This window comes from Nilaparvata lugens, chromosome 9 (assembly GCF_014356525.2).
Source record: "Nilaparvata lugens isolate BPH chromosome 9, ASM1435652v1, whole genome shotgun sequence".
Classification (NCBI taxonomy): Eukaryota; Metazoa; Arthropoda; class Insecta; order Hemiptera; family Delphacidae; genus Nilaparvata; species Nilaparvata lugens.
This window is the reverse complement of record NC_052512.1, coordinates 3,083,682-3,105,585: the sequence shown is the minus strand read 5'-3', so window position 1 is coordinate 3,105,585 and position 21,904 is coordinate 3,083,682. Positions and strand designations below refer to the sequence as shown.

The following is a 21,904-nucleotide window of genomic DNA, read 5'->3' as shown; positions in this document are numbered from 1 at the left end:
TTAACTTCTTGCAGAGGCAATTTATATGATGATCCCAGCGTAGAAAAGAATCCAGTATAATGCCGAGGTATTTTATTGTTGGTTTTATGTGGATAGTGAATGCCGTGTTGTTGGAAAAGTTGACTGTTAGAAGGTTTTCTGTGGGCTGTCCATGTTGTGTAGCTGAGAAAGTTAGAAAGTGGGTCTTGTCATAGTTAAGAGTGAGAAGATTCTGGTTTAGCCAATGTGAGATTTTCTGTAATCCAGTTTCAGCTTTACTCCAGGCTATTGGCCTCGTTGGTCCTGAAAACAAAAGAACTGTGTCATCTGCAAAGGTGGTGATATTGCCTTCAATTTCCATACTGCACAGAGGATTTATATAGATCAAGAAGAGTATTGGACCAAGGACTGTACCTTGCGGTACTCCATATTCAACTTTGAGTTTGCTGCTCCTTTGTCCATTGACTCTGACACTCTGGGTCCGGTTTGACCATTGGCTTTTGAATAGATCCCATGCCACTCCTCTGAGTCCATAGTTGAAGAGTCTCTCCAGCAGAATATCATGTGACACAGTATCAAATGCTTTTTTCAGTTCCAGGAAAATTGCCAGTGGTTTCTCTTCACATTTGAATTTTTCAGTTATTTGTGAAATGACATTGTGGATTGCATCATTGGTACTACAGTTTGATTTAAAGCCATATTGATTTGGTGGTAATATATGTTTCTTTTCAAGGAAGTTAATAAGTCTTGGTTTGATACATTTCTTAAAATTTTTGCTAATATATTTAAAAGTGATATTGGTCTATAACAGTTCAAATCTTTCTTGTCCCCTGCTTTAAAAATTGGGCATATAATAGCTTCCTTCAAACACTGAGGAAAGGTACCTTCTCCTAGGATTTTATTGGCAATCAGTGTTAATGGTCTAGCAAGAGCTTCACTGTTCTGTTTGAAGAGCTCTGGTCTGAAGTTATCTGGGCCTGGTGCGCTGTCTGATTTGAGACTGCTGATTAATTTTATCATTTCTTCTTCATCTACAGGTGTAAAAAATATTGTCTCACATACTCTAGTGTTTGTAACTGTGGATTCGTTTGCAGGTTGTTGATTGTTTAATATATTTTGTGCCAGTTCGGATACAATATTTTGGAAGAATTCGTTGAAAACTTTTGCAATGTCTTCATCATTCTCTCCCAGTTTCAATTCTCTTCCTTGTACATTCAGTTTTTTGATTTGTGTTCTTGGTCTCTGAACTTCAGTTATTTCACGAATCACCTTCCATGTCTACTTTGCATCTCTCAAGTTTCCAACATGTGGGAAAAATATTGTTTTTTTGCTTCTTCTATAACTCTAGCTAATAGGTTTCTGAATTTTCTGTAATATTGGTGTAGTTGCAAATTTGATGTATTATTTCTACATTGTTTGTGAAGTTTATCTCCTCTTCTTATTGATGTTATTATTATTCCAAAAAAGACTTTACAAAACTAGACCGCCCGACTGGCTTAATACAAAGACTTCACTCCATTGCTTTTCTGACGTCATGAGCAGGATGCCCAACACTACACTGCTCCCCCCTTTAATTGACAAGACTTCAAAACTTTCAAGACTAAGACATTTTAAATAATACATGTTTATAAGACTGAAACTTCACATAAGACAATTTCCAATAAAGACGTTATCGTAAATACTCATGACAGACAATCATATACTCATAATAATTGATTATATGACAAACAAAACGACATAGACCCATAAATTAAGACATAACCGATAGTACAGTTTTTTTTATTGATAAACAGACCAAATTGACTGACTTACTTAATTGACTTTCAACTAGACAAGACATATTAACTTATAACATAACATATCAATATTAAACAATAAAAAGACATTACAACATTTTCGGTTGAGCAACAAATCCATAATTACCAGAAATTCGAATCAGAGTATCTATTTGGCCTTCTGATCACTCTTTGTGACCTCCTGACTTGACCATCATTATCCACTCTATTATCATTGTTATCTACCGCATTCCTTTCCTCATTATTCACACTATTTCTTTCTCCCCTTACACCCGTTTCAAGATCAATACTTGGCACTGTTGCCGCTAATGCTTTGCTCAACTTAGCATTCTCATAAAACTCCCTGAGTTGATTGACATGGACTTTGAAAATTACATTATTAGCTAGCTTGACCAAATACACAAAATTACTTATCCTCTCAACAACTCTACCTAGTTCATACTTGACACCATAACTATCATTTTTCTTATTACAATTAATCCATACAATTTGATCTCTATGATATTTTGGGACCGGTTTCTTGAACACATTATTTTTAATATTCTGATTTTCAATACTCCAACTTTCGACCAAATCATCTTTGAAAGTAACAGTCTTTTTCAAATTTGTCAGTGGTACTTTTGTTTCAAAATTCAATATGACAGACATTGGTGATTTACCCGTAACAGAAGAAGGAGTACTTCTATACGCAAATAAACAATCAAACAGCAAATCATGTGGGCTTATTTGCATCTTGGTCCAGATTAAACTTGGACAATAGAATTTTGAAGGTTTGCACACTACGCTCTGCCAGACCATTTGATTGCGGCGAATACGGAGGTGAATAAATCAATTTAATTCCCTTCCGTTGACAAAAATCTTTCATTTCATGTGAACTAAAAGGTGCTGGTCCATTATCACAGACCAAAGTACGTGGAAATGAGAATCTAGAAAACATTTCAGCTAATTTTGACAATACCAAGCGGAAATCACTTCTGTCTTTCAAAAGAAAACATTCTATCCATTTAGAATAGGAATCACAACATATCAAGTACTTATTAGTTTGAAAATCAAATAAATCAATGTGTACTCTTTCCCATGGACTCTTGGCAGACGGCCAAGGTTGACGGTATTGATTGTTTGACCTGTTTCTAGTTGACTGACAAATTTCGCAAGACTGAACTGTATGATAAATATCATTATCTAGACCTGGCCACCATACAATATGAGTGAGCCAATAATTTAGATCGTACATCGTACCACACCGGCATGACTGGAATGAATTACCCCTAATACTTTTTTCTCAAACTTCTTGGTACGACAATGCGATCTCCAAAATAGAGACATTTATTTACCACAGATAATGAACATTGATTACTCTCAAAAACTTTCATATTAGCATCAATAGTATGTGGAAAACCATTTGTTACATATTCAATAACCTTACTCAACAACTCGTCTTTGCAAGTGTGTTCATACACTTCATCTACATCTATTAACGGCGTTGATAAATAAATGAAACAAACTTCATGCTCTTCTACACTACAAGCTGACGGTAAACGTGAAAATACATCAGCATGAGGAATCAAAACTCCTTTCTTATGTACAATTTGATAATTATATGGTGATAAAATAACAGCCCATCTTCAGCCCAGTCTGGATGAAGCCATTACTGGAATTTTCTTATTTTCTCCAAATAGAGTTTTCAATGGTAAGTGATCGCTACAAATAGTAAATTTCCTACCCCACAAATATTTATGAAACTTTTTCACTCCAAAAATAATAGCAAGCGCTTCCTTATCCAACTGTGAATAATTTCTTTGTGCTGGCGATAATGTCGCCGATTCAAAAGAAATCGGACGCTCCTCCCCATCAATAATTTGACTCAAAACAGCACCAACGCCAAACGAACTGGAATCTACAGATAACACTAATTCTTTACTTGGATCGTAAATCGTGAGAAGTGAAGCTTCTGACAATGCAGTTTTACACTTTGAAAATGCAACCATACAGTCTGAATTCCAAAACCATGGTTCATCTTTGCGCATTAACTTATGAAATAGTTCTAAGATATCAGGACACATATGTACAAAATTACGATAATAATTGAACATGGAAACAAAAGCTTTCAACTGTGTTAAATTCTCAGGTTGCGGCATTGCCAAAATCTTTTCAATCTTAGAAGTAGACGGTACTCTACCGTTAGCTGATAATTCAAAACCCAAAAATACTAAAGATTTGACAAAAAACTCAGACTTTTGAATATTTAACTTGACATTGTATTCTTCAAGGCGTCTCAGTACCCTGTTCAAAGTTTCTTTACACGAATCATGATCTTTACTATCTATCAAAACATCATCCAAATAGGGAGAAACGTTATCGATTCCCACTAAAATTGACTCAATTACAGACTGAAATATCGCGCAAGCAGACGACAAACCAAAACATAAACGAATGAAGCGATACAGACCCTTTATTGTATTATTTACAACTAATAAATCTCTGCTTGATTCATGAACTTCTAACTGTAAATAAGCTTCAGTTAAATCCAAACGACAAAATACAGTACAACCGGTAAAATTATTGAAAATATCATCAGGAACCGGCATTGGATGTTGATCTACTTTTAAATATTTATTCAGTGTTACCTTAAAATCAGCGCACATACGGATTTTTCCATTCGGTTTAGGGACTATTACCATGGGACTGGCCCAATCAGATGTTTTCACCTTTAATTATTCCCTTTGCCTCCAATCTATCCAATTCATTACCAATTTCGTCCCGCAGTGCATATGGTACAGTGTATTATCTGTGAAAAATAGGCTGGACGTTGTCATCCTTCAAATTCAGACTAACCTTAAATTTCGATATGGGTTTCTCATTATCTTTGTTTGAAAACACTCTTGGATATGACTTGGCAAGCGTTTCCACAGTTCATTTTTTGCAATAGACAAACAAAAATTATCATTTTCATTAGACTTTGGCCCAATTATTTGCCCAATTGGGTGCAATTTCCGACAACCAATCTCTACCTAATATAGCTTGACATGAAATTTGATCGATTACAACAGCAGATAGCTTAGTATATACATCATTGTAAACAACTTCTACCTTGCATGAACCAAGGACGTGTAGCAGATTATTATTAACACCCCTTATAGCTCCGAAATAAGGCACTAATTGTGACAACAACTGGAGCCCTTGCAATAGCTGAGCTTAAAATAGTAATTGAACTCCCGGTATCCACTAGAAAACGCACTGATTTGCCATTAATGACAATATTCACAAATAATAAATCACACTGACCTGATTGTGATGAATTGACTGACACATTGACTGTGGATTTGACATAATTTACTCTTTGCTGGTCACAACATTCTGCCGTGTGACCTGTACAGGAGAATGCCTGGAGAAACAGTGACGGCATCTTTTTCTCAGTCCCTTTTCTGACTGTTGAGAAGGCGACGGCGAGCGACCCCTGGAGACCAATAGACCCGCTCGACCCGGAGATGAATCCCTCTGCGACATGGATGACTACTGACCAGGAACCGACCAGGAACGTGCAGGAGACCCCGACCTTGGTGACGAATCCGATCGGGACCGGTACGATGACAGACGTGACGGCGACTGCTCAGGATAACCCTGCCGTGGTGACGAACCTTGCCTGGACTGGCGAGACAAGGAACGTGAAGACGTAGACGATACCATGAGAGTCTCTGTAGCATCACCAGCCAAGACCAAAGTGGACTTCTCAACCAATTCCATTTCTAATACTAGACGACAAGCAGTATCAAATTTCATGTCATCTGGCTCAGACAAAAGCCGACTCACCATTGACGTTTGTAGTAGGCCAGACACCTATTACGTAAAGCCTGGTTATGAAAGCTTCCAAATTTACAGGTGGTGGACAAACGAGCTATCGCTGAAATATAGTCGTGTAGCGACTCGCCTGCAAGCTGCTTTCGAGAATGAAATTTATATCGTTCTGGTATTACTTTACACACTGGTTTATATCGGTTTGTCAAAGCCTGTATGCACTGTTCATATGTGGCTGTTGCGATTTCGACGGGAGACAATGCTGTTTTCAACTTCGCATAGACAGACGGAGGAAGATTGACACAAAAGTGACCTTTTTTACCTCATCCTTGAAACCTTCGATGCTAAAATATAGTTCGAGACGCTCCAATAAGGATTCAAAGTCCTCCACACTGGGTTCGAAAACTGGAGGTTTGGACATGTTGACACGAGACATGTAAGTGAGATTAGATTATAGTCTAAACATAGTCTATGATTTCAAACACACGCAAAGAAATTTGACCAAGTCCGGAAAACATAGTACAAAACACGATAACCGAAATCGAGACAAACATAGTTCAAACACGAATACAAAACACCGAACAAAAAACGTAACTATGACACAGTCCACGAATAAAGGCGCCAGAGTACATAACCACAAAACAGGAACACGCGACGCACAACTTCACCATTGTCGCCTTCACTATCTCGTCGCCAAATATGATGTTTATACTTTAATATGATTATTTGGAGTACTCGTTAATAAAAGACTGTTAGACACTTGATTCTTTATTGACTTATTACTTTTTAACTCACAAAAAGACTTTACAAAACTAGACCGCCCGACTGGCTTAATACAAAGACTTCACTCCATTGCTTTTCTGACGTCATGAGCAGGATGCCCAACACTACAGAAGTAAGCTTTCTTACATTCTTTCACGTGCTTATTCATTATAGTGACAAACTCTTTCAATGCGCCTTCAGTACTATGAATGGAGTCCCATGTTTCTTCCACAAGCAGTGATGAAAACTTGACTTTGTTGAAGACTTCTCTGTTTTGCTTCTTCTCTGCATTATCAATATCTTTGTTGCTTCTTATTCCTAGAATAGTGATGTAGTGGTCTGTTAATGAGTTTTGAAAAAAACTATTGGCATCAGGTCTTTTTTGAAATTCACTAAAATGTGATCCAAGTATGTAGCGGTGTTGTCGTGGACGCAAGTAGGCTGTTTAATACAGTGAGAAAAACCAAATTCACTGAGTAAGTTCTCATAATCATGCAGTTGACGATGCTTGTTTGGTTCTATGGTGCTAATATTGAAGTCTACTACAATTACATGGGGATTTTGACTTGATCCCTCGAACAGATGTCTCATACCGTTGATGAATTCTGTCAAATCTGGGTTGGAAGGTGACCTATATATTGCAGTAATGACAAATATACTTCCTTGAGTTTCGAGGCGGAGATTTAAACAGTTGGCGTGTCGAATTTCTGGCTCCTCAACTTCAACTTTAATATCAGTTTTAACGTATACAATGACTCCATCATTCCGTAGATGATTCTTATCTGTTGCATATAGAATGTAGTTACTTATCATGCGTGGAGTTGTATTGCAAGAAATCCAGCATTCTGTTAATACAATTACATCAAAGTCACACTGTAAGTCCTCTAATTGGATCAGGAACTCGTCAACATTCTTGTTGTAACTTCTGATATTGAAACTAATTATTCTCAGGTTGAACTGTTCCAAGCAATCAATCACATATTTAGGATCCAGAGTTGCAATATCATTTATATCTTCTGAGTCAAGCTCTTCTACCAGATTATTCATCAATTTTACAATGTTTAGTATTGGCTTCTCCTTCTAAGTTTACATTTGATCAATATAATATGTAGTTATACAAATTTCTGATTAAGTGGACTGTAATTTTAAACGATTTAATATTCAATATATTCTGACAGAAAAGTACTAATTCCATTCCATCTAGTACCATTCATGATGCAATGAAAAACTCTATTATTAAAACTTACCCCGGTTGATGATCTACGCTGTAAGTCAGAGTGATTTTTACCTATAGGTTTGGGTGGTAAAAGGGTAAAGGAAAGAATTAAGGAATAGAGAAATGTAAATAAATCACTTGACCTCTGATGATTTATGATGTAGACAGTTGCAGAGAGTTGTTGAATCATGTATGGAATTCTGCTTCTCAATTTTACAAGGTATTCACTACTACTTCCGATATAAAAAATACTCAAATTCTCACATGTACTTTAAAATCAATTATTACTCCCTACAATCGGAGACACAGAATTACAATGTATAATTTCCTATAGAAATACAAATCAAAACAAACGAGTCGAGCTATCCTGTCAATGAAGGCAGCTATGCACACCGACTGATCTGAAAACTACAGAACAAACAATTAAACAGTTATGAACTAGAGAGCACCAGTAGATGGGGGAGATTCAAAACTAACTGCTCAGCGCCAAACTCCATTAAATTCAAACGACGTCAACATACCCCTGACCCTGAAAAATTAATTTTCAGCCAAAGCTAGAAACACAAAAAATCCGCAAACTCACAAAAACATGCTAGAAAAAACCAACACCAAATGAAACAAAAGACCAATAAACAAAATGTGTTAACTACACAAAAAAAAAACAAAACAAACAACTTGATGAATACAAGGCTATGGGAGAATAATGGTCATTGAGTTGGCAATGGATACAGTTTTGTAGCCGGCCGCTTATAACGCCCATTAACCAACTGTACTGTAGCCACCCTTACAATTCCGTCTGATCCGGGAAATACCTCCTCAATCACACCCATTGGCCACTTCAAGTGGGGAAGATTAGGCTGGTCCACTATCACCACCATTCCGACTGTGAGCGACGCTGTATCTTTACACCACTTCTGTCTGACCTGTAATTCGTGGAGGTACTCCTTTCACCATCTACTCCAAAAAGATTGAATTATTTGGCTGACTAACTCGAAACGATTCATTTATTGATTAATTAATTCATTTATTCATATGCAAATACAATCCAGGTGAAAACAACAGGCATTTGCCCCAAACTGCTACACACCTTAATTTGAAATGCACAGTCTAAATGCTATGTGACTTACCTAACTCAAATGATAACTTATTTCACACACAATTTTGAGTCCAAATGAATGTATTTACTACAGTTTTAAATCTATCACATTGATCAATTTCCAAATACGAATCCAAACAAAAATCTTCCTTCACAATTGCAAAAAATATTAAAAATTTCACTCAAATTCATAGTATTATACTCATGTGAACATAAAAAATAATGGAGAGATGTATGTTATTAGTGCGAATTGTGTGAAATGATGTTCAAACGATTAATTGAACATTTTTCGACATCCTGCATAGGAAGATATTTGAGAGGTGTCAATGTCAGGGAATGTGCGGGTGTGAGCGCTAGTGGTTCGCGCGGATCTGAGCTCAATGGACACAGGGGTCTTGAATTCAGCACGGCTTCGATTTGTACTAATACGGTGTTTAACTCTTCGTAGGTCAACAACTGTTTCCCAATCACACGGAACACGTGTGACTTAACTGACTTAACGTTCGCCTCCCATATGCCACCAAAATTAGGACTACCTGGCGGTAAGAATTTCCATTCAATACGGTACTCCGACAACTGAGATGAGGACATTTCTTGAAAGGCTGCTGAATTCAGTAATTGTGACAATTCTTCGTTGGCACCAACAAAATTCGTACCACAATCGGAGTGCATTACACGACAGGGCCCACGACGCTATAAGAATCGCCGGAAAGCATCCAAAAATTGAGGCGTTGATAAACCTGACACCAGCTCAATGTGTACTGCCTTTGTCGCCATGCAAACAAACATATGTAGGCTTCAAGGATGAAAGGATTCCTGCGCCTAGCCATGGTGATATTTATTGGACCTGCATAGTCCACTCCACATTCTTGGAAGGGTTTACATGACGTGACACGACAAGACAGTAGGTTACCCATTTTGGGTGTGATCTCTTTTGGACTACAAAAGAGATATTACATTTATGAACACGATTACGAATAACTGTACGAGCGGACAATATCCAGAACTTCTGTCTAATTAGTGACAACAATAAATGAGGCCCTGCATGACAGTTTGTTTTATGATAGTGATCAATCAACAATGTGACAAAGTGATCTGTTTTCGGTAACACAATTTGATGACAACTAACAAACTCAATGCTCGCATTCTGCAAGTGGCCACTAACTCGAATAAGCTCCCTATCTAAAAAGGGGGACAACCGCTGAAAACGAGTAGGACAATCTTTTCCATTTTTCAATAAACTCAGTTCTGATGAAAAATTATTTTTTTGAATCACTCTGCACAAATACAACTCGGCTATCTCCAAGTCCGAAGTTCCTGGCTTCGGCAATATTCGTACAGCCTTCAAAACAATGACAACAACAGGCAGCAAATAATTATAGTTGGAGCAGCGCTCAATCAGACGATAGATTACATTATCAGACAAATTTTCTGACTCGAATACAGTCAATACAGTTTTCGTTTTCGCCTCTGGCAGATTTTCCAGCTCAACGAATTCTGTATTAACCGGCCAATGACTCCACCATAAATTGTGCTCTACAAGGTCGCGCGGAGTCAAGCCTCTCGACAAACAATCCGCTGGATTCTCCACACCTGTTATGTGCATCCAACGATCAATCAGACAATCTTGAATCCGGGAAAATCTATTTGCAACAAAAGTTTGCCACCGAGATGGTGATGCTCTAATCCAGTGAAGTGTAACAGTGGAGTCTGAAAACGCTAACACTCGATCCACTTGACAACGTTTGCGAATTAACAACACAGTAGTGTTCAATAGCTCACTCAGAAGGACTGCTGCACATAATTCCAATCGTGGTATAGAGACCGTCTTTGAAGGAGCTACTTTATACTTAGCACACAATAATGAAATCTGAGTCGAATGATCACTATTTTGAGTCTTCAAATAAATTTCAGCACCATAGCCCAATTCTGAAGCATCACAAAAACCAATCAATTGTATGGGTGAATCAGATGATACTCCAATCTCCAACATATCTGGGAATAGACAACTTTGAAAGGCAATTAAACTCTCTTTGACAATTTTCCCACAATGTTCGAGTCTCAATACGTGCAATTTCATCCCAATCTAGACTTAATTTCCACAATTTCCCTATTAGACATTTCAGAAACAAAGTCAAAGGAGCTAGAAGACCAAGTGGATCAAATATTCTCGCAACAGTGGAGAGTATGTTACGCTTTGTTGTGTCCTTCTGTTCTGAATTCACGAGAAAGTTAAATACGTCAGTACTAGGCTGCCATTCAAGTCCCAAAATAGCCAATGTACTAGCCTCAAATTCTTTTCCGAGAGAGAATTTCATGCTATCCAACATTTTTGACAACATTTCCGAAGAATTTGATGCCCACTTCGTCAATTCAAAACCTCCCTTTTTAAACAATTCTTTAGACTGATGAAAGAGCGCGTCTGCTTCATGTAATGATGGAACTGACGTGACTAAATCATCCATGAACATCGAACACAGAATTCTTTTCTCTGCGATCGGAAAATTTCCTCCCTCTTCTTGTACTAATTGATGTACTGTTCTCAGTGCTGAATAAGGCGAGGAAGTGATACCAAACACTACACAATTCAAATCGTAAATCTCGACTGGGTCATCAGGAGAGAATCTCCATAAAATTCGCTGAAAACGGCAACAAGACTCGTCAACAACAATCTGTCGATACATCTGTTTGATGTCCGCTGTTAAGGCTATCGCAAAAAGACGAAAATACAACAACAAAGAGAAAATATCCGTCTGCAATTTCGGTCCCACATGCAAGAAATCATTCAGAGATAGGCCGGTTACCGTTCTAACACTCGCATCGAAGACTATACGCAACGGTGTACTTGTACTGCGAGCTTTAACAATACAGTGATGAGGAATATAATATCCCTGTTTATCTGACTGATCATTCGCTAAAGACATATGATCCTGTCTCAAATAGTCAACCATAATTTCATGATACGCAATTTTTACACTTTCAGAACGAGCAAGACGTTTTTCCAAGTTTAACAGTTTTCGTTTCGCCATTGAGAACAAATCACCTAGGTTATCAGACAATTTCAAAAATGGTAATGATACCACAAACCGACCAGAGTCCAAACGACAAACCGACGATTTAAATTGATTTTCACAATCAATTTCGTTCACAGTGAGAGAACTCTTAGCCTTAGGACATTCTTTAATTCCCCAGAATTTTTTTACAAGATTATCCAATGATGGACAAACAAACAAACAACTATCATCTCCATCATTGTCTAATGCGTTCACAACTGGTGCGCGGTCCATCACAATATGGCCAAGCACAATGTTGACAGTTTTAACTGGACCTAAACGTTCAGTAGACTGCTTATCTTTCAACAATTCTGGGATCAACTCGGCGCCAATAATGCCATCAATATAGCTAGGTAAATAATATTGCGTTATCAGCAAGATCAAGACCCTTCAAATATGACAATTTAGATCTATCTACTCTTCAAGAAGGCAATTTATCAATTTATCGACGACCAAAGCTTGTACAGAAAAAGAAATAGCTGGCTCTTTGAGAGAGGAAAGCATAAAGGCCGTTTCACCCCGCACAGCTCTCGACCCTCGGCCGAAACAATTAAATGTTGTCGCCAGACGTGTTATCGGCAAATTAAGTCATTTACAAGTTTTTGTAGTAAGAAAGTTACACTGACTCCCAGAATCTAGCAGCAATCTAACCTTACCTCGATTTCCCTGTCCACTCAAAACAGTAGCCACTACAGTAGACAACAACAGTTGATTCAGCATTCTTACTGTCATTGACCTTGGTCGAACAGTTGACCACTTCCTTGTTTACATTATTCACATCACCCTTAGACGATTCTTTATTAAAATCGAAATGCAATAAGGAATGATGCGGCTTTTCACACTGGTTACAATGCAATATACTAGTACATTCACAAACAGAATGACTGTTAAGCAAACACTTGAAACAACATGATTTGTTCTTGACAAAACGGAACCGTTCCCATGGTGACAATTTCAAAAAGAACGACAATCAAGTAAGCTATAAGTACCTTGATTACACTTCAAACAATTTGACTTTTCACGAACATTACCAGTCGAAGTTGTCTCTGATTGAACTGCCAAAATCTTAGAATTTGACAAGTTCTTGACTGGCTTCACACCACTTGATAATTCGAATTTATTATTTTTATCACATGGCAATGACTTGAACTGTCTTCTAACGAAGTGTACAAAATCTTTGTGAGTCGGGAGGTTCTTATCTCGACAAGAAATCTCGAACTCTCTACGAGATGTTGGATCTAACACTTTAAATCCCTGGTACAAAAAAATACAATCCTCCAAACCCTCATTTTTTACCCGCTTCAAAGCTGTAATATAATTACAAAATCTATCTAATATCGATGCCAAGCCCGCCCTAGATTCAACCTTCAAACTTTGGAACTGAAATATTTCATCTAAATAAGAATCTATCTGAGATCTAGGGTCATTATAACGGCTAACCAATGCATCCTAAATAATTTTGTAATATTAGTGGCTATAGGTGGAAGATGTTTACAAATATTTGCAGCCTCATGAGTAAGCTATGAAACTAAATTCTGGACCTTATGCTGATCTGATAAAGTCGTATTGTCATTGACTAATGATTTGAATAATTCAAAAAACGTAGACCATTCAGCCTGACGTCCACTAAAATTTGGCAATTGAATTTTTGGTAATAATTGTTGTTCATTAGTTACACTACTTGCTGAAACTGACAGTGAAGCTGCTTGCTTAGTTTCTGATTGTTTTTTTTATTTTTTCGACTGTTTTATCGATAAATGCAATCATATCTAAATGTGAGTCATTGAATTTAGGGACATATTCTGGGTCTACACTCATTTCTAACTCATTAATCTTAAATTCAATACTGTCATAATCCGCGACTGTTGCTGGAATTAATCTAGCCAAAGTTAAAACATATTGAGCTGTTCTCTGATCAGATACATTTTTACACAAATCAAATGTACACTGTATTCTCTGATATAATTGTTCTAACTTCGCCCTATGAATTTTCAACATTGCAGAAATAGTTTTAGGATCTAATTCTCCTTGCATATTGATTGTGAATAGCTTTTGTTATCAATTATTACCGATAGAAATACAAATCAAAACTAACGAGTCGAGCCATCCTGTCAACGAAGGCAGCTATGCACACCGACTGAACTGAAAACTACAGAACAAACAATTAAACAGTTATGCACTAGAGTGCGCCAGTAGACGGGGAAGATTCAAAACTAACTCCTCAGCGCCAAACTCCATTAAATTCAAATGGCGTCAACAATATGAAATATATGTTTGTATGATAAAAATATTACAAACTTCATATCAGTATACTATAAAAATGTATAAATATTTTTTATATTCAATGTTATTCAAAATATCAGCAACGAATATTCCTCATTAACTAATCAAATTTGAAAGGGTGATTTCATCATAGTTGTAGTCTAGTAGGCCTTTGTTGTTACAACTTTTGCCGACAGATAGCTCATAGCGCTGTCGGCGGTGAACTGTGATACAAGCCAGTTGTGTACTTTTCAGGTCATGTTGTAACACAGTGTTACTGGCCAAGTAAGTTTTTGAAAATTATTTTATTTGCAGTTTTTATAAAAATGTAGGTGAAGGAAAAATGTTATGTATATCACGAATGAAAAATGCTTTTTCTCCCTCAGGGGAATAGTGACCCTCAGCTTCGCCTCGGGCATCAATGTTTCCCTACTGGGAGAAAAAAGTGGCATTTTTAACTCTAGATATACAAATAACTATCACTCAGCTGAAGAATTTATTGCATGCAAATAAAACAGTTTCCCATTTATTCATTAATAACATCAGCTGCCGCTTTTTGGAAGCAATCACACAGAGTGCCGGTTGCACAAAAGCTGGTTAAATTTTAATCGTGATTTATTCCACGATAACCAATCAGAGAAGTTGTCTTTTTAAAAAGCTTTCTCTGATTGATTCTCGTGAAATTGATCACGATTGAAATTTAACCGGCTTTTGTGCAACTGGGCCATACAAACCTTCATGCATTGACACATGACTTCAACTGGTTAATAAAATGCAACATGAAATGGGAAAATTGAAAAAGTCCGAAATTTTGGGGGTTTTAGGGGTGAAGCCGCCCTCTGGCGTGTCAGTGAATTGCATATTCGAATTCAGGGACTCAAGATACATATAGAACCGTCGAGAAAAATTCTTCAGGGCTGTTTCCTGAAAAACGACTTCTTGACTGGATTATACTGTTTATTATTGGGTTTGAGGTGGATAAGAATAATGTTTGTAGAGCACATTAATGATTAAGATAGTAAAATTATGAATCGAGTTTTCGAAGGACCAGCTCGACAATTCAAGCAATAAGAGAAATAATACAAAACAAAGTAATATTAAACATAGTTCACAGTACCTTGAGTCATTGTTGAAGTTGAATGTTTGAGTTGTTACCTGAATTCGCGTCCATGGCCATGGAAAAATATGAATAGTTCTTGAGCACTAGAAGATCTGAAAACTTCCACTGGTAACACTTGTCGAGGTGTAAACGAAAATAACAATGTCTAATTAATTGAGGATTATTCAACAAATAATAAAACACTGTTTAGCGACTTTGAGGGAGAGGTTGAACGACGAGGTAGGGTGTGACCGACTACATCTTGGAGAGACGTGCAAGTGACTTGTTGTTCTAGGCCTAGCTAGCTACACTGGGCGAACTCTTCCCCGGGCAGAGGTATGCGACTAGAGGCCTGGGAGTAATAGCACCGTGCAGGCATACAATAAAGAATATTTATTATGATGACTCAATCACAATAATAATTATATTGTTGGCGGGCGTGTGGCGCTAATTCTTATTAATATTAATTCAGTATGATTATTATGTAACACATACAAAATATAAACTTTGCACTATCATTTATAACAATTAGACAAAGCTCCAACAAAATTATTATGATGTTTCAAATTCATAAAACAAAATGGCGGCCATTTAAAACTTTGTTTCTTAAATATCTCATAAACCGTTTGTTTAAGAACAAAAATAAAAGAGTAACTTTTTTCAGTAAATTTAATTACCTATCGATTGGTACCTGATTTTTCAATATTAACTGATATATGGCAGCCTTAGGCCCACCGCAAAGTAAACCCACGCTAATCCATGAAAAGCAACCCACGCCGTGGGACGTTATGAAAACCAGTACTATATAATTATTTATAATCAATCAGCTGACAAGTGGATTATCCATTGAATGTATTATACAGATGTCTAGAGAAGCCTAGCACTGGTTCACACAACATCCCACGGTGTGGGTTGCTATTCATGGATTAGCGTGGGTCTACTTTGCGGTGGGCCAAGTGATAGGTGACCACTGAAACTTTGTTGCAGTGCAAACCGAAGGTAATAGAGTGCAATGCTAATGCTAATAGAGTCGCCTCAACGATGCAACAATCTCTATTTGCATTGCATGTTAATAGTAAGCGATTTTAGGTTATTTCAAACAATAAAATAACGTTACATAACGTGGGTCACCAACCACTAAAGCTGCCATATCTCAGTTAATATTGTCAATAATATCACGAAATTTCAAATGGCCGCCATTTTGTTTCATGAATTTGAAACGTTATCATAATTATTCGTAGATTTGTCTAGCTGTTACATATGATTGTGCAAAGTCTCAATTTCGTATGTTTAACCATTATTAAGAAAAAAATTAATAAGTGAAAAAACAAAATGGCTGCTGTGTGAGTAACTGAAGACTTCCGGTGAAGTTAAATATGAAATTTAGATATGTTTTTAACCCAGGAACAATGCCCTAGAGTATTGGTAGGGAGTTCGTCAACACCCTGTATAGTTGATGTCCACATTATAATGACAGTATATGATCAACATTGTTGTTGATATCCTTGTCTATCATTCGTCAAAGTAGACAGTGCTATCCTTTTCTAGCTACAACGAAAAATTTTGTTGGGTCGTGTTTTAACAATGTAGAAAATAATATTAATCGAAAAAAATATTCCATTTCAATAATGGAAGTTTATTAATCAACCATTGAAGAATATACTTTTCCAACAGGTACCTTGGAAAGTGACCATTTCTGCACTGATTGCAGGCCGCAAAGAATCACTTTTCCACTCTAGTGCGCAAAGTATTACTTTGCGTACTCTTAATACTTTGCATATTATCTTGCAGCCATCCCAATCAGCTGTTGACATTGTTGGCGTGTATTTTGAATGCGAATTTGTTCTATCTATATTTTTTGTGATTTTCAAATGAGAACTCATTAAATTATACATTTTGAATATTATTAATTATTCATTATTTCAAATAATATTTTTTCCATTCATGAATTGATTAGTTGAAAAATTATTTAGAAATTAAGATTCACTCAAAATATTTCAAATTTTCAAATCAATTGGATTAATTTAATTTTTAATTCAAATAAATTATCAACTATTAATTTTCAATTGGATTATCAAGTTTAAAATAAATTAAAGCTGTAATTAATAGCACAATTATACAGTCAAATCTTTGATGGATTTTAGCCATCATTTTACCCATAATCAACCACTTTCCATATTCAATGGTAACTGTAGGAAAAATTTTATGTGAAATACATGCTCAAAGCTCCTCTGCTGCACTCAAGAAACCATTCCGCCGTCGCCTATGGCTAGTGCATAAACGTTTCTTTTGGTGCAGCAAACTGTCACTTTGGGCACTAGTTGCACAAATAACTATTCTTGACGAATATAATATGATTATTTTTAACGAAAAAGAACAGTTAATATTAAATCAGATATACCGGTATCTGTTATGCCCTGTAGAAGGCAGTGGCAAGGCAGAGAATCGGCCACGCTGTTCTCCTATCTTTTCCACTGCCATTATAACGTGGACCTCGTTACACAGTATTTAGGCCCGGTTGCACAAAAGCCGGTTTAATTTTACGAGAACCAATTGGAGAAGGCTTTTTTGAAAAGATGGCTTCTCTGATTGGTTCTCGTGGAATTGATCACGGTTAAAAATTCAACCTGCTTTTGTGCAGCCGGTACTCAGAATGGTTCATTTGCTTCGAAGGATCTATCAGATATCTATCTAAAGTGTAAGTTATCGCACCCTATAGCACTGCTACATGGATGATTTGTTCACTAAATGTTCTTTGTAGGAAGCACCTGTCAGTGAATGAAAACTTGAAAACATCAGCCAAAGGCACCAAAGATGGACACCTCGAAATTAGCGCCAGAACGGACAACAAACTGGCGCAAACTGTGGTACATAAGGATGGCAGGACGGTGACCACTACCAAGGGCGAACAGGATGGTCACGCTTCAGCCACTGGGCACGGGAAGCTCACCGACCCCATTCATCAAATGCATAAGGAGACGATGGATTCCTGTGAACATTGTGTCAAGGTCAGTTCAAATCAAAATATCGGGGCACCGAGCTTAGCTCCGGAGTACAAAAGCATAGAAGCATAAAAGCATAGTATATATTTATTTATTGATACACAGAACAAAATTCTTTCAATTGATTGGGGAAGGACTAACAGGCACAGCCCAAAACTGTTTCTTCCCCGAATTTTGATGTATACACTATTAATACGGTAGTCCAAAAAGTAGGTTGTGTTCCATACACTTGTATTCAGTTCCAATTTTTTGTCCAAACATTTGAAAACAGAAAAGTTCAAATTTAGATTGCCTACAAACCAAATTGAATAACAAAATAACACTCACTAATCACTTGAAACTGTAAAATAATGATTACGGTAACTTTGAAAATTTTAATATATTTTAATTCAGAATGATATAATATGCTTGCTACAATATTTGTTAAAATAAATAAAAAACTGATGAATCTTAAATAAAAAATCTGGTGTGGTACACTCACACAACTTTCCTTGTTCATATTTAAAACTACGATCAGACTTCTCTATAATATGTGTGTATATAATTGTTTTCAGAGTGAAATTCGATGATTTTTCTCAGTCGTCATTTTTTTTAAGTCGTCAAAACAGCTGTTCTACAGATGAAGTATCTCGACTATGTGTTCTTTTTATAAACTGCTCTACCTACCTACCTCATGCACGAGAAGGAGTTTACAAGGTCCATTTCTCAAGGATTGGGTGGACCCCATTAGTTTCCGAGGAAAAAGACTCATGTCAGTTGATAGAGCTGATAAATAACTATACAGGGTATGAATTTGAAATAGATCAGTCAAGTCATTTTTGAGAAAATCGTGAAAAACATGATTTTTTAGTAATTATCCGCCATTTTTCTCAATAATATTACGTAGCTCCTGCAATTTTCCCAGAGATGAGACTCATGTCAGTTGATAGGGCTTAAAAATAGCTATTCATGGTACAGTATAAATTTGAAGAAAACCGTTAAAGCCGTTTTCAAGAAAACCGTGAAAAACATGGTTTTCAGTAATTATCCGCCATTTTTCTCAAAAATATTACGGAGCTCCTGCAATTTTTCCAGAAATGAGACTCATGTCAGTTGATAGGGCTTATAAATATGGTATATCCATGGTATAAATTTGAAGAAAATCGTTATAGCCGTTTTCAAGAAAACCGTGAAAAACATGGTTTTTTAGTAATTATCCGCCATTTTTCTCAAGAATATTACTGGGCTCCTGCAATTTTCCCAAAAATGAGACTCATGTCAGCTGATAGGGCTTATAAATAGCTATCCATGGTATAAATTTGAAGAAAATCGTTAGAGCCGTTTTCGAGAAAACCGTGGAAAACCTGGTTTTTTAGTAATTATCCGCCATCTTGAATTGAATTTTGTTGAATTTCTTATTGTCGGGTCCTCATGGTATAAGGACCTTAAGTTTGAAATTTCAAGTCAATCGGTTAATTAGGAATGGAGCTATCGTGTTCACAGACATACACACATACAGACCAATACCCAAAAATCATGTTTTTGGACTCAGGGGACCTTGAAACGTATAGAAAACATGATATTGGGGTACCTTAATTTTTTTTGGAATGTAATACTTTCCTTACCTATGGTAATAGGGCAAGGAAAGTAAAAATCGCTGGTCATGTCAACAAATCAGATGATATTTTGATCAAGTCGATTAAAACTCTAGATAATATTTCTCGTGGGATATGCTAATATTGATTTCAATAGTTCAGCAGCTGAGAATAATTCTGTCTCACTCCCACACAAGCACTCGCATCGTCCATTATCGACAAGGTCTATAAAAATTTAATACAGGTCATGATACAGTCCCGCGATGCATTGCAAAATCGCCATTTTATGGGGTCCTAGTTCACCAATTTTCAAATTTATCAGTTGTTATCATTATGGATTGAACAACATGATGTGTTATTTTGTAATATTGTTCAAGGGATATTGCTTGGCTTTGAATTTTGTAAAATGAATTGTTCCGACAGAATAATAATAAATTGGACTTCAACTAGGAACTGAATTGTTGGTTTTTAGATTTAATTGATCGGGAACTTGAAACTCTTTTTGAAATTGGCCTCGAATATTTCCAATACCTATTATTACTTAAGTAATTACTAAAGTATAAGATATTTCTGTCTTGTCTCAATGCCTTTTGAATCATAAACCTCGATTTACAAGAACAAGAACAATTTTTAATAGAATAGAATAGAATGACTTTTTTACTTTCCTTGCCCTATTACCATAGGTAAGGAGAGTATTGCTTTCCGAAAAAAATTAAGGTACCCCAATTTCTAAATTTCTATACGTTTCAAGGTCCCCTGAGTCCGAAAAAGTGGTTTTTGGGTATTGGTCTGTATGTGTGTGTGTGTGTGTGTGTGTGTGTGTGTGTGTGTGTGTGTGTGTGTGTGTGTGTGTGTGTGTGTGTGTGTGTGTGTGTGTGTGTGTGTGTGTGTGTGTGTGTGTGTGTGTGTGTGTATGAATGTATGTGCGTCTGTGTACACGATATCTCATCTCCCAGTTAACGGAATGACTTGAAATTTGAAACGTAAGGTCATTACTATATAAGGATCCGACACGAACAATTTCGATCAAATGCAATCCAAGATGGCGGCTAGAATGGCGAAAATGTTGTCAAAAACCGGTTTTTTCGCGATTTTCTCGAAAACGGCTCCAACGATTTTGATCAAATTCATACCTGGAATAGTCATTGATAAGCTCTATCAACTGCAACAAGTCCTATATCTGTAAAAATTTCAGGAGCTTTGCCACATCTATGCAAAGTTTGATTTTAGATTCTCAATTATCAGCCTTCATATACAATTTAAACAAAAAATTTCAAGTGGAAAAGATTGAGCATGAAAATCTCTGCAATTAATGTCCAGTAACATTTCCACCTAAAATTGAAAATAAGCTTGAAATCCCAGAAAATGCGATTATTAAATTGCAAACTGTTGGCAAATGTTGGTTCTATTAAATCATTCACTACGATGAGATAGCAGACCTCGTGTGTTTCCAGCTTTATTGACCTATCACCAGCTGTCTCATATCTTTGAATAGTAGACTTGAGATGCGCGAGTACACTAGCGTCAAGTGATCAATTTTCATAACGCCAAGGAAAGTTGTGTGAATGCTCCACACCACATTTTTATTTATGTTGACGTGGCGAAGTTTGGACAATATGGTTCACTCTACCACTTAACCACGTCGTTAGCAAACAATACAATACAAAATATGCAGAGATAACAAAAAAAATTGAAGCAAGAAATGACAATAAAATGTAATAAATATGAGAGATCAATATTGAATATTAAAGTATTTCAGAAAAAAAGTGTTTTCCAATAAACTCAATCACTTCACTGCTGAAAGAAAAAGCAAAAAATAAATTAAAACAAAATAAAAGACAAGCTACTGGAGAGAATTAATACAGTAAGAATTGGAATCAAAGATGAAACTTGTTTATTTTATGAATAGTGGATATGGATATGAGGAAAAAGAACCTGTGTAGGCCTAACAGTATTCACTTTTTGTGTAGTTGAGAAGTTGATATTGTGGTGATTATTCATATTGAATGAAAAAGACTAAGAAATTGTCAAAAAACCACTGATTTATTGATACTTAGAAAAACCGGTTTCGGTTATTACACCATTGTCAATCTCTGATAAACTAAAACTAAATACAAGAGCAGCAGACTTTATACTATTAGGCGAGTACTGCTATTGGTCGAGGGCATGAACGCCTGCCATTGGCCTAGCCAGACAGTCTCCTCCCACTCAACGGTGTGACAAAATGGAGGCTTAAGCAACAGAATCGCCATGATAATAAAATTTACTTT

At 36.5% G+C, this 21,904-nt stretch overlaps 1 protein-coding gene across 1 annotated transcript in view; it reads left to right on the top strand.

Annotated features, from left to right (window-relative positions):
• LOC111050532 overlaps positions 1 to 21,904 on the top strand; it is an 86,039-nt gene that overhangs the window by 22,954 nt on the left and 41,181 nt on the right. Inside the window, exon 3 of the mRNA XM_039435405.1 lies at positions 17,820 to 18,066. Coding sequence (XP_039291339.1) covers positions 17,820 to 18,066 — 247 coding nt within the window. The remainder of the gene's footprint in view (positions 1 to 17,819; positions 18,067 to 21,904) is intronic.